General features: G+C 36.9%; 1 protein-coding gene across 1 annotated transcript; it reads right to left on the reverse strand.

Annotated features, from left to right (window-relative positions):
* Window positions 1-11,841: 11,841 nt before the first annotated feature.
* Window positions 11,842-12,410, reverse strand: LOC127083576 (paired amphipathic helix protein Sin3-like 5). Its single transcript, XM_051023889.1, has one exon. The coding sequence runs from the start codon at window positions 12,382-12,384 to the stop codon at window positions 11,965-11,967; it is 420 nt and encodes a 139-aa protein (XP_050879846.1). The 5' UTR covers window positions 12,385-12,410; the 3' UTR covers window positions 11,842-11,964.
* Between the last annotated feature and the right edge of the window lie 1,863 nt (window positions 12,411-14,273).

Genomic DNA, 14,273 nt, shown 5'->3' on the forward strand with positions numbered 1-14,273 from the left:
CTTCTTCATATTAGCTCATGTAGAAGATGAATTCCTCAAGTCACATGTTTAAAATAACAGCTTCACAATGATCATGTTGCAGATGAACTCAAAGGGATCTTCAAAGATGTATCAGATGAAGTTTCAAATCGCAAGCACTTGGTTACATAAATGTTGGCATTGGCCAAGTCCTTTAGCATAGGGAGGTTTCCTAGATTCTAAGTCCAATTTGTCCAAGATCAAGTCAACAGTCCATACAAAAGTTTTTTAGGGTTTTTGTTCTTATTATGTACATTAATGGCCAAAGACCACACAAACAAACAAAATATACACAAACAAGATATATCACACAATATGGTCCAAATGGACAAAGTGAAAATTGTATTAACATAAACAATTAGAATGGTATGAATAATGGCAAATGAATAGAACTTAAAAAAAGTAAAGTGCATTAAAATAAAGGGCTTGAAATTAAATGTTAGTTGTTAATGAGTTAGAATTTAATATTTTTTTGCTTTTGCTTTTCATTTTAAGTCATTCTTTGGAGAACACTCAACCCACTTATCACAAACATGGATCCTTGAGCCAAGACATCTTCCAAAGAAAGGAAAAAAGGCCAAGTTTCCACACAATACCATGAAAGAGGGGAGACTTACAATCTCATTAACTAGAATGCCATGCCTTTTGTGTCAAAAATTTAGCGCTATGTTAAGCAACCGTAATTGGACTTATGTAGAAGTTACAACTATTTGAGGTCGGGCAATAGAATTTTGGTGTTAATGCATGTTAGAGACATAGTATAATGGACTATGCTCATGAAACATACGACACACAAAAAGAATATGCAAAAGAGGTGGCCTAATCTCATCCATACTTATGTTGATTTTACAATCAACTAGCCTTAGGACTTAGAGATATCATAGGCCAAATGAGATGGATGCATAAAGAAGGGGCATTAGGGGGGGGGGGGGGAATGGATCAAAACTCAAATTGGTCAAATGAGGACTTTTACCAAATTAATATCATCCATTCATTTTGGGAGATGGAATGTACATTCCATCAATCCTCTAAATCCAATGATATTAACCTAGCTAAGTCAAATCAACCTTGACCAAGGCCCAACAACACAAGTCAAACTTACACAAACCATCACAAGAGGTTAACATAATTATTTGACATTTATTCGAATTAAAAATACTAAAATAAGGCATTTAAATTAAATATGGTTTGTCAAATTCCTAAAACCTCATCAAAACACCAAAGAAATGACCATGAGATTTATCATAGGTCAAACAAGGTAAAAGGACCTTGGAGAAAAAATTTCAGAATTTTTAAAGACTTAAAAGTATTTCTAAACAATTAAAAATAAACACAAAATCAATTAAATCATGACAAATATTAATAATGATCCAAAAAATAATTTTAATTCAGAATATGAAAGAGGAATTTATTTAAATTTTTTGGTGAAACTCTCATATTTTTTGGATCAATATTAAAATTAATATGAATTAATGAAAATAAAACAAATTAAATGAAATTCAAATAATCAGAAAAAACGTGGACAACTTGATCTCCCTCATTATTTGAGGTGGCAAATCAAGTGGATCAGCGCGCGCATTCCACACTAGACCTAAGTCAATGCGCTGCATGGATGGTAATGAAAACCAACGTGTGAGATTAAAACATTTCAAATAAGATCAATGGCTCAGAACCTGTCCAGCACACCACCGGCGCTGGACCTCCGATCACCTTCTCAGGCGAGGTCCACCGGACTGGTTCACTCATCACCATCAAGAAAATGAAAAATGAGGACGTGATCTGAAAGAAAAAATAGCGTTGAGCACGAATCTGACCTCAATTTCAACTAACTCCAAATATATAGAAAGATATGAGGAGTTGAATTTTGAGGTGTGTCAACTGAGTTGCTTTGATTTGACCTCTAAGCAACTCAATCTTCTTGCCTACATTGGTAGGACTTCAGACAACCAAAGATCTAAGAGAATTGAGTAGAATTAAGTGAGAATCGAAGAGATGAAGTTTTCTGAAATTTACCTTCAATGTTGTGCAGAACTTGATGTTGCTTGCTTCAACCTTGATCTGATCACACTTGAGAAGCTTGCAGGAGAAGTTTAGCAATGGTACAAAGCTTTGGATCCTGGAGTTCTTGAATCTCCAAATAGTGAGATTCAAACTCAATTTTCAAGTTGAAAATTCTCAGGTTTTCCTTTGAAATGTGAGGGTTTCAATAGGGGGCAAAGTTGGCGCGCAAGGTGTGTTTGAAATGAGCTCAGAGGCCTTGTATTTATAGCATTTGGGATTGATAATTGCACACTTGAAAAATTGCTAAATTTGGCCACTTCATGCACAAGCTTGCATAGGTGTCTACATGCCCATGGAGCAATCCATTTTGATCCATATCCAACTGTTCTGAAGTTCAAATGAGGCTTGAGTGGTAAGGCAATGTTATGTGGAGTTTTGGACATTTGATTTTCTCCAATGATGCAACTTTGTTAAAGCCATGCGCAGACCTAGCAAACTTCATCCAAAATGCATGAACTTGGGTTCTTTGGAAAGCTTAGATCAAGGGGAACAAGTTTTATGTTGAATACTTTTTCATTTGAAGCTTGTATCATGGTGAATTTTGTGGTGGAAGTTTGGAAATTTCAACATGTTGAAAATTTTTCTAAGTGTCAAGTCATATATCTCAATATTCCATCTTGCTTAACTTTTTATGTGAGCTTCAAATGAGAAACGTGTCTTCATCAAAGTTGTATATATTTGAAAGACCTTCAAAATGGTCACCAATTTCATGTAATTTGGATTTATAATTATAGAGTTATGCATTTTTGGAGTTTGGAAAAATCACTTGGTCAATGGTATAGGTCAAAAATGACCTATAATGTATCCTCATATCAAATTCTCATAAAAGTTGATTTAGATCTCACTCAAAAAATTAAAGTTGAAGTAGACATCTTGAATTTGATTGTGAAACTTGGAAATCTCTCATCTCATAAAAATTGAGAAAGTTATGGCCTTGGGAAGTTGACTTTTCAAATTAGGTTTTAGACAAAATGACCTATAATGTTTCAACATAGAAAATGATTTTCCAAGAAAAACTAGGTATCAACATGAAAGTTGTTTGTAATGTCATTTAGAGTAACATTCATCTTGGAATCATTTTCATATGGTGAAAATTGTAGGAGATGGGGTCTAGGGAGACCCAATCTTGATCAGATGAATTTATCTGGCCAACCACCATCAACCAACTTGCTAACCTTTGATTATTTTGACTTTTTAGGCTAATGTTAGATAATATATGCATAAGATGATGAAATTTTAAGTGTCGCATGAGGAATTTTATCAATTGATGAGGTAGCTTGTTGGAGAAGTCACTCAAGATACCCAATCAAACTAGGGTTTCCAAGGCAAATCACCTTCAAACTCTTGAAGAATACTTTATCAATATTACATGTAGGAATCATTGGGACTCATATATGATGCTTATAACCATTTATAGGTCAATCCATGGTTGTGCTCTTTTCCATGAGGGTCTCAAACCCTAGATATGAACTTGATAAATCAATGGGATCATGAGCTACCTACAAAAGAGTTAGGCAAATGCAAAAGACATATTTTTGGTATTTTGGTTAGTAAAATGATAATATACAAGTATGATACAATCACATAGTGCTTGGTGATCTCTCCCAAAACAAACCCAATGAAGGAGGGGTAAGGAAGATGCCAAGGTATGATCACAATGCTAATGCATATGATGAAATTGCATGAGGGATCTTAGGGTCAAAATTGGGGTCTGACAGAAGATTATTGATCATGTATCTGACTGTTCTTGATGAAAGTATGGGTAATGTTCTGGGTCAGCAAGACGAATATGGAAAGAAAGAATATGATATTTATTATCTGAGTAAGAAATTCACCGATTGTGAGACTCAGTATTCTATGCTAAAAAAGACTTGTTGTGCATTGGCTTGGGCTGCTAAGCGTCTACGCCATTATATGTTGAATCATACTACTTGGTTGATATCCAAAAGGATCCAATCAAGTATATTTTTGAGAAGCCTGCTTTAACCGGGAGGATTGCCCGTTGGTAGATGTTGTTATCAGAGTATGATATTGAATATCGATCTCAAAAAGCAATCAAAGGTAGTGTCTTGGCTGACCACTTGGCTCACCAACCGATTGAAGATTATTGGTCAGTGCAGTATGATTTCCCTGATGAAGAGATCTTGTACTTGAAAATGAAAGATTGTGATGAACCATTGCTTGAAGAAGGGCCAGAACCTGGTTCCCGTTGGGGCATGGTATTTGGTGGAGTTGTTAATCAGTATGGTAATGGCATTGAGGAAGTGATTATTACTCCTCAAGGCATTAATTTTTCATTTACAACTAGATTGACTTTCAAGTGTACAAATAACATGGCTGAGTATGAAGCTTGCATTATGGGGCTTGAAGAAGCTATTGATCTCAGAATCAAGTATCTTGATGTCTATGGAGATTCAACTCTGGTCGTAAATCAGATCAAAGGTGAATTGGTGACGAATCAACCTGGTTTGATACCATATAGAGATTATGCAAAGAGGATTTTAACTTTCTTTACAAAGGTTGAGTTTCATCATATCCCTCGAGATGAAAACCGGATGGCAGATGCTCTTGCAATGTTGGCTTCGATGATTGTAGTGAACTTTTGGAATGAGGTTCCCAATCTGACGATGATGCGTCTTGATAGGCCAACTCATGTGTTTGTTGTAGAAGAGGTCAACGATGAGAAACCATGGTATTTTGATATCAAGAGTTTCCTCTAGAGTCAGATTTACCCGCCTCGGGCATCTTTGAAAGATAAGAAGACTTTGAGAAGACTAGCTGACAACTTCTACCTGAATGGTGATGTGCTTTACAAGAGAAACTTCGATATGGTTCTGCTCAGATGCGTGGATAGACACGAAGCTGACATATTAATGATTGAGGTTCACAAAGGTTCCTTTGGTACTCATTCCAATGGGCATGCTATGGCTAAGAAGATGTTGAGAGCAGGTTACTATTGGCTGACAATGGAATTTGACTATTGTAAGTTTGTGAAGAAATGCCACAAGTGTCAAATTTATGTAGATAAAGTTCATGTTCCTCCGACACTGTTGAATATCATTTCCTCTCCATGGCCTTTCTCCATGTGGGGAATTAATAAGATTGGCATGATTGAGCCCAAAGCGTCAAATGGGCATCGTTTCATTCTGGTGGCTATAGACTACTTCACAAAGTGGGTTGAAGCGACATCGTACGCAAATGTAACCAAGCAAGGTGTTGTGAGGTTTATCAAGAATCAGATTATATGTCGTTATGGTGTGCCAAGTAAGATCATTACTGATAATGGATCTAACTTGAACAATAATATGGTGGAAGCCCTTTACAAAGACTTCAAGATCACACACCATAATTCTTCTCCCTACAGACCTAAGATGAATGGGGTTGTTGAAGCTTCAAACAAGAACATCAAGAAGATCATTCAGAAGATGGTTGTAACATATAAAGATTGGCACGAGATGCTCCCATTTGCTTTGCATGGATGTCGTACATCCGTCCGCACTTCAACAGGGCCACCCCTTTCTCTCTTGTTTATGGCATGGAAGTTGTGCTCCCAATAGAGGTGGAGATCCCATCATTATGTGTATTGATGGAAGCCAAGTTGACTGAAGCTGAATGGTGTCAGACCAGATATGACCAGCTGAATTTGATTGAAGAGAAGAGATTAACTACCATGTGTCATGGTCAGCTCTATCAGCAGAGAATGAAGAAAGCATTTGATAAGAAGGCCAAGCCTCGTGTGTTTAGATAAGGTGACCTCGTGCTTAAGAAGATTCTATCTTTCAAACCTGATGCCAGGGGCAAGGGGACTCCTAATTATGAAGGCCCATATGTTGTTAAGAGAGCCTTTTCAGGTGGTGCTTTGATTCTTACAACTATGGATGGTGAAGAGTTCGCGCATCTTGTGAATGCTGATGCAGTCAAGAAATACTTCGCTTAAAAAGAAAAGAACAACTTGCTAAGTTGAAAACCCGAAAGGGTGGCTTAGGCAAAAATGAGCGTCTCGGTGGATTGAAAACCCAAAAGGGCGATCCAGGCAAAAGTCAGAGACATAAAACAAAAAATTTCATCCCGATAGATTGAGTACCCCACCTTGGGGAAACCTATTCAAAAATTAGGGATTATGGCAAGTAATTGCAATCAGTTGTTTCCCTAGTTATAAGAGCAACTTTGAGCAAGTCAGTCGTTTCTGACTCATCATTCTCAATCGAAGCCAAGAGCACATCGGATATTGAAGTTGGTAGGAGGAGAGTGGTGATCATTGTATTCAACGTAGCCCATTTCCATGTAAATTACCATTTTCAACTATTTGTAAAGATCTATGGAGTCTTGTCATTTGCAGACTACCAGTCTATTAAATAAAGTTGAGCTTTTGTCCAATTGATTCTACTCTTATTTATTTTTTAGCTAAAATAGAATTGAATTTTTATGATGATAGTTTTGAAATAAATTAATAAAAATCATTTTTCTTAAAATATGAAAGCAATCACTTTAAAAGGCAATCAATTTCGATAAGGAATATCAACGGTAATTTGAGAACAGGTAAGTCTTAAAGTGCGTAGCATGGCTGGTCTTCCCTAAGCAGCTGATTTGATAACCTCTTCCCAACAACAAGTCAGTTTCCCCAGCTGAGTTTGTAATCACTTCCCCAACTGAATCATGGACTCATACCCTCAATAGTCTACCTGGGCTCCTGTACAGAGTCTTATCTCTTGTTCTCCCTGGCGAAGTTCATTTCTGGTTCCCAGTAGTGTTATTTCAGAGCAATGTTTGAAGTGGTCCCCTGCGAGGTTATCTCCCATAAGATATGATGTTGATCTAAAATTCCCCACAGAGTTGACAATTTGGATTCCCCGCAGATTTTCCTCGCTCTCTCCCCAGCCAAGGTTGAGGCCTTTAGCACCATATGACTTATATCTATCCCAGCATTTTCTCCAGTTGATGTTTCCATCTTGTCGAGATTGGCCGAGTGTTTCTATCTTGTCGAGATTTTTAATCATCAAACATATACATATTCATGCATAACATACAACATCAGTTAATCCATTATGCATTTGCTATGGCATTTCATTATTATGATCCCCTGTTACGGTGACATTATTTCCCTCTACAGGTTTGGTGCATCTATCCTCTTTCAATTGTAGAGTGTCAGCCCCTTTAGGGCAGAAAGAACTTAACCTTTCTCAATTCCCCACTGAGTTATTTCCTCATGGATGATTATTGTTTCAATTTCCTCCCCAGTTAAACTACCTGGATGGAGCCACTCCCCTTGAGTTATATCCATATTGGGTTGAGTCCTTGCTTGACCGTCTCTTTCTAGCTCTTACCTAGATAGATACCTTTGGTCCCTTGAGAGTCTATTACCTAGTAACTGGTAATATTCCTCTCAATTGTCGAGTATTTTACTATTACCCAATACTCGGTAAAAGTAACGTACTTCTTTTGTTATCCCCGGTGGATTTGTTTCCTCGTGTCCCCAGGCAGTCTATCCTTGATATGTTCATCCTAACCGATGACAGATATTCTCCTTTTGCAGTTTTCTACCCAGTAAAAAGGTAGTTGTAATCCCTATTTTCATTCCCCATAGAGTTAATCCTTGATATGTTCATCTTAAATGATGACGAATTTTCTTCTTTCTTTGGTATTCTACCTAGTAACCGGTAAATATAAACCCTATTTCTCCCCTTAGAGTTAATCATTGATATGTGTCGCACCTCGAAAAAATGGGGATACGACTTCAAAGCGAAGCGCGATCGCACACTCACAATGATGGACTGAACAGAGTCGCCACCGAACTTTATTTATTCCCAAAAAAGGGAAAGGGAAAATATCGATAAAACCCCTAAAAGAAAGGATAAGATATGGTCATCGCAACCAATATCAGGGTTCGGGAGTCGATTACGCAAGGGGAAGGTATTAGCACCCCTCACGTCCGTTGTACTCAACGGGAACCATTAGGTTAGTTGTGTGCGTTAGTGTTAGTTAAAATATTAGGCTTTTCGAATTATTAGGTGGGAAATAAAGAAAGGATGAGAAGAGAATGTTTTTGGATTTTTTGACGAAGGACTAAACCTAAGTTTTTTATTAGTGGGCCTGACAAGATTTAAAATCCTGCTCCTACGTATCTCAAAAGAGAAATCAAGGCTTACGTAGTTCTGGGTAGAAAAATGTTTGTTTGTTGGTCGATTTTAGTGAAAGTTATACTGTATTAATCGACGAAAACATTGTTTTACCCAAAACAGATGAGGAGTGGACGCATACCACACATCTAACGGATTTATAAATCTACATTCGGAAAAGCGTCACTTATCTCGACTCAACAATCGTGGCCGAAACATTGTTTTGTATCACTTAAGACAATATATCTTTCATTTATGAAAAAGGTTCTTTGATTAGTCGCACGGCGGTGAAAAAGAGTTTGACTGGTTGGATGTATTTTGAGTGATGGCGAGAACTTGGATGAGCGAGATATACATCTCGAATCCTAGCCTCAGGAGTGAACGGTATACACCATGTTCCATTTCCATCTTCATTGGCAAAAGTATTTAATAGAGATTAAGTATTTTTAGGTTTGATTGAGAAAGGGTTTGAAGAAACCACATTGACAATTTTAAACGGTGGCGAGAGTTAAAATAGGCGAGGCATCCGCCTCGAATCTTAATCTCAGGAGTGCACGGTATACACCATGTTCCATTTCCATCTTTATTGAAATAGGTTAAGATAGGAATTAAGTATTTTGGAGTTTGAAAGACGAGCACTTATGACTTGCAAGCTCTTACAGCTTGGGTCTAGTACTCGGGACTACGTCTGGACATTCCACCCAGGCAGTCTGATTCTTTCCAATATTGTTAAGAAAATAGCTTGAATATTTACGAGTATTTTGGAGGGAAGACGAATATTTATGGCTTACAAGATCTTACAGCTTGGGCCTAATATTCGGGATTATAACTGGATATTCCATCCAGGATAATCTTTTTCTTCACGTTTTATTTAGAAAACGATTTGAATATTGGAGTCGAAGGGAAGACGAATATTTATGGCTTGCAAGCTCTTACAGCTTGAGCCTAATATTCGGGATTATAACTGGATATTCCCTCCAGGATAATCTTTTTCTTCACGCTTTATTTAGAAAACGATTTGAATATTAGAGTGTGGTAGGGAAGACGAATATTTATGGCTTGCAAGCTCTTACAGCTTGAGCCTAATATTCGGGATTATAACCGGATATTCCCTCCAGGATAATCTTTTTCTTCACGCTTTATTTAGAAAACGATTTGAATATTAGAGTGTTGAAGGGAAGACGAATATTTATGGCTTGCAAGCTCTTACAGCTTGAGCCTAATATTCGGGATTATAACCGGATATTCCATCCAGAATAATCTTTTTCTTCACGCTTTTAGAAAAGGGTTTGAATATTATGTTTGATTTGTGAAATGATCTTGAAATGATTCACCTTTATTTTTGGAATGTATTTTGAAATCGAGGAAAGTTGAAATTGATTTTGAAATCGAATGAAATTTGAGTATGATTATTTACACGTGTAAAAGTATAGATATGGGTACTAATAACCTACCTAAACTAGTTAACACACAAAAATCGACTAATCGAATAAATAAAAATAAAATAAAATAGCAAGATACTATATAGAAAAAGAAATTAAATAAAATGGTAAGCATAACAAAAATATAAACACAAAGATTGATGTCCCCAAGTATTGAACCCCTCACACTAAAGAGAGTGAAATTGCTCTCTTTCCACTAGGCCACTTGTGGTCATTTACTATCTTAATGCTAATTTGAATAAGTAAACCAGAACAGATTAAAATTAAAATTAAAATAAAACTAAGATGAAATAGTCTGTTGGACTACCAATTAAAAGTGAAAAGATCCAAGAAAATAAACCCAGCCGCCTGACTGTTGGGTTCTAGAGGCTAATGGATTGGGAATAACGAAAAGCAATTCATTATTATACACCATTTAATAAAAAAAGGCAAAGGAATACTAAACGTATTAGATTCTTAAATGGTTTTTTTAGCTTAAATGTTTGTTTTGCTTAAAATAAATAAAAGAAAAAACAATGGGAGCAACAGTAACAGACATCGTCACTCCCTCATCGTCCTCACTCTCACAACATCTTCACGTTTCTCTCAACCGCTCTCTCAATCTCGCCTTCTCAAAATCTCTCTCTTTTGCTCTCTCACAATCGCTCGCTCTTGCTTTCTCACAATCGCTCGCTCCTTCTTTCGCTCTCTCAATCGCTCCCTCACAATCGCTCACAACACTACCCAAGAAGAGCGCAAATATATGGTTTCAAAGAGAGAATCGAGTGAAAATCTCACCTTCGGCGGTGACGACGGCTCCGGTGATGCTTAAATCTTCCTCCTTCGCTTCTTCAATCCAGGTTTGCTTCTGCCGTTTTTTAGGATTAAGGTTTCGTTTCTCTGATTTTTCGTCCTCCTTTCCGTCCTCACCTCTCACCTTTTATATCTTGCAATTAGGGTTTAGGGTTGTTGTATGGTAGATTAAAACAAACATCTCTGCGAAGTCCTTTTGGTGGACTCAGTTTGGATCGGTCTCTTTGATGCTTGGACTTGGAAAAGGTAATCTGAACCTGTGCTTTTTCTTCGAATTTTGTCTTCATTCCATTTTGGGATTTTCGAATTTTAACTGCCTTGGCTAATTGCTTTATCTTTTACTGCAGTGAATATTTAGTAAAAGCATGAGCAACTTCGGTTCTTTTCACGTGGCCTTGGTTTTAATCTCAGCTTTGGATGGCTATTAGGGAGGTTTGATGGATATCATTTGGATTGAAATCCATTGGACAGTTGGCAGTTCGGTTGGGATTATTGGAGATTGAAATAGGAAACTGAATTATGTTATCTCCTTTTGAAAGTTGCAGGTTTTGTTTTATCAATTAACAGTTTGTTACAAGTTGGGTTATGCTAGATTGAATTTGTTGTGATTCGGTTACGATACCGTTTGAGACTGGACAGTGTTGAGAGTGGGAAATCCAAAAAAAACAGTTTATCTTCAGTTGTGTTAATAAAATGTGTTATGGTTGAGTTTTTTTGCTATCATGATGTTGATTGTTTTGCAGGTCTAGTATTGATGAACCGTTGTTGCAGCTAGAGACCAAGTCACCTAACATGAACTTCCATCCACATATATGCAATTTCCTTCTTTGAAAGTCCTAGCTTCATCAAGTTCACTATCCGTCAAGGTTCTGTCGATATCAAACTCAAGCCTTCTGCACCAAAGCTATGATTCTAGTGCGTTAAATTTGGTAAGTTCTTCGTCTCCCACGTCATTCTGCTTTTCACACATACGAGTTTGGATTGCGAATTTGCTTTCGGTATGGGATTTTGATTCAATGAAAATTTGAACGCGAGTCTGTTTCATCAATTTGTGTTTCAGGTTTGTGGAACCTTGTTGTCGATTGTGGAGTTCGAACATAGCTTTGACGCGCAAATGAAGCCGTTGTTGTTGGAATGAAGACGCAATTCTTGATGTCTTGTTATTTGTTGTATGCTTATGTATGATATGTTGTTGATTTCTGAATGCCATGGAAGTTTGAGTTGGTTTGATAGTGATTATGGTTTATTGGTGACTTACTGCAACATCATTTTGCAGGTTGTTGATGCCAATAAGTTCAACACTTTCTATTCCAAGAACACGGTCAAATTCCTTCTCGTCGGGCACCTCAACAAGGGCGGCCAATCCAAGTAATTTGCATATTTTAACCATGTACTTGATGTCAAGATCAGGTAAAACAGCGGCAATTAGAAGGACTGCATCTGCTTGAACGAATGTTTGAAGACTTCTCTTGTTCATGGCATGACCCCTTCAGACGCAAAGCTTTTCTTTTGCTTCTCATCTGAAACATGAAGTCTTATGTATCTAAAACATACGACACCTTAGAAGAATTGCTAGCTATCTTACACTCCAGACCATTAATAATTTGTAGTCCTTCCATAACCTGGCTTGACAACTCATCATTACCGGCATATCCACGTTTATTCCTTTTCATGAAAATCCCTGATGTCTTTTGGTCCGGGACAATGGAGAGGAATTTATTATGCAGATAGGCTGAAAAAATTGGGTCCACTGACATAGCAGTCACTTCATGCTTAACATTTCCACAGTCCATAAGTTGAATAGATAGTGTCTTTGGTTTTGGTGAAAATTCAATACGATATATGTTCTCATCATGAAGAAGAAAGCGAGCATTTTCGTGATAAACTATATCGAAAAACTTTCCAAGTTTTCTTGATTTCTCATATGCATGTAGTTGAAGAAGCTTATTATCCATCTCATCGCTGGCAGCAGCCTGAAGCTGTCATATTGATTAGTAGAGCTTGCATCGTTTGAAGCTCTCCATTTCCTTTCAGCTGATGATGAGTTAACCTTTGCTGATTGTATTCTCTCATACAATGTCTGATGAAGTCTAATCAGCACATAAAAGGAGTCATTTCCATAAAAAACTTGAGAATTCCTGTCTTTCACATGTAACACTGAGGGAACATGCTTTGTTATTTTTTTGACATGGTTATCGTAAAGTAATTGGATTGTTAATGAATGAAATGATTATTTGGACATTTGAATGGTGTAATGAATGTTTGAATTTGGTTTGAATGAAATGAATTTGTGGTTATAGAAATGGATATGGATTTTAGAAATAATCTAAGGCTCATCTAAATGTCAATTCAAAATAAAAAAAAAACCAATAAAACCAATTAAAATCAAATTAATCTATAATTTATTAAAATTACTTTGATATCAACTCTAACATTTATTTGAAAATTAAAATCAATTAGAGTTTGAATCATTAGTAAAAAAAACAATTAAGATTAAATTGAAATTTGGAATTAGATTTACTTTGAAATTAAATTGAAATTGAATATTAAAAAGTCAAATAACTAAAATCCATTTTGTAATCAAAAAGCACCATGATCAAAAAGCTTAGATAATAACCAATGTTTATCAAAAAAATATGGATTTGGGAATGGACGGTTGCCTTTGGTCATGAATGTATGCAAATAAACTTTAGGCCAAGTGCCAAATGAAAAAATGGAAAAAATTCAGGACCAAAATCGGGGTATGACAATATGTTCACTTTAATCGATGACAGTTATTCTCTCTTTTTGGTCTTCTGCCCAGTAATTGGCAGTTCTAAGTCATATTTCCCCTTGCTGAGTCTATCCTTGATATGTTCATCCTAATCGATGACGGATATTCTTCCCTCTGAGTCTATCCTTGATATGTTCACTTTAACCGGTGACAAATATTCTCTCTCTTTGGTATTCTATCCAGTAGTCGATAGATATAATTCCTACTTTTTCAGACAGTTTATCCTTGATATGTTTATCCTAACCGGTAACAGATATTCTTCCTAATTCCCCAGGTGGTCTATCCTTGATATGTTCATCCTAACCAATGACCAATATTCTTCTATCTGAGTCTATCCTTGATATGCTCACTTTAACCGGTGACAAATATTCTCTCTCTTTGGTATTCTGCCCAGTAACCGGTAGTTGTAAATCCTATTTGATATTTTCCCCGGCAGGTTGTTCTTGCCCAGTAACTGGTAACGAACATACCTCGTTTTCTTCAGCAAGTCATCCTTGATATGCTTACCCTAACCGGTAACGGATGCCTCTCTATCAGGGTATGTTATTTTCTTACCTAGTAACCGGTAGTGGATAATATACTTCTGGTACTCCTGTGTTGAAGTTCATGCTTCCCCGGTTGAGTTTGAGTGTGTATTTCCTCAGTGAAGTCGCCATTCCCCTGTTCGGTTAGAGTATTTCAGTTTTGTTCTGATTTACCCGCTTCCCCTGCAGATGTTCCCTTTACCCTCGACCGAGTCCTTCCATTGATTTATTTTCATGGAAATTCCCCTCGTGTCTTCAGCAGTTTTTAAGTCGTAGCCTGGCCTACGCGCAACTTCTTATCCCCAGAGTCTCTGTCTCCCCTGTGAGTTTTCCTTATGGAATGCATTATGCTCCTGTGGACTTTCAGTCTCTCCCGATTCTTTTCCTTTGTGGCAAAATTTTCCCCATAAAGATTCTTTTTAACATTCATATCATATGCATCATAAGGTCTCTTAGGGACCAAATTTTATTTCTATATGTTGTTATTTAAGTCTATTCTACTGAGTCGATATGAAGATGTTAACCTTCACCTTCTCAGTTAGAATGT

The sequence above is a fragment of the Lathyrus oleraceus genome, chromosome 5 (genome assembly GCF_024323335.1).
Source record: "Lathyrus oleraceus cultivar Zhongwan6 chromosome 5, CAAS_Psat_ZW6_1.0, whole genome shotgun sequence".
Classification (NCBI taxonomy): Eukaryota; Viridiplantae; Streptophyta; class Magnoliopsida; order Fabales; family Fabaceae; genus Lathyrus; species Lathyrus oleraceus.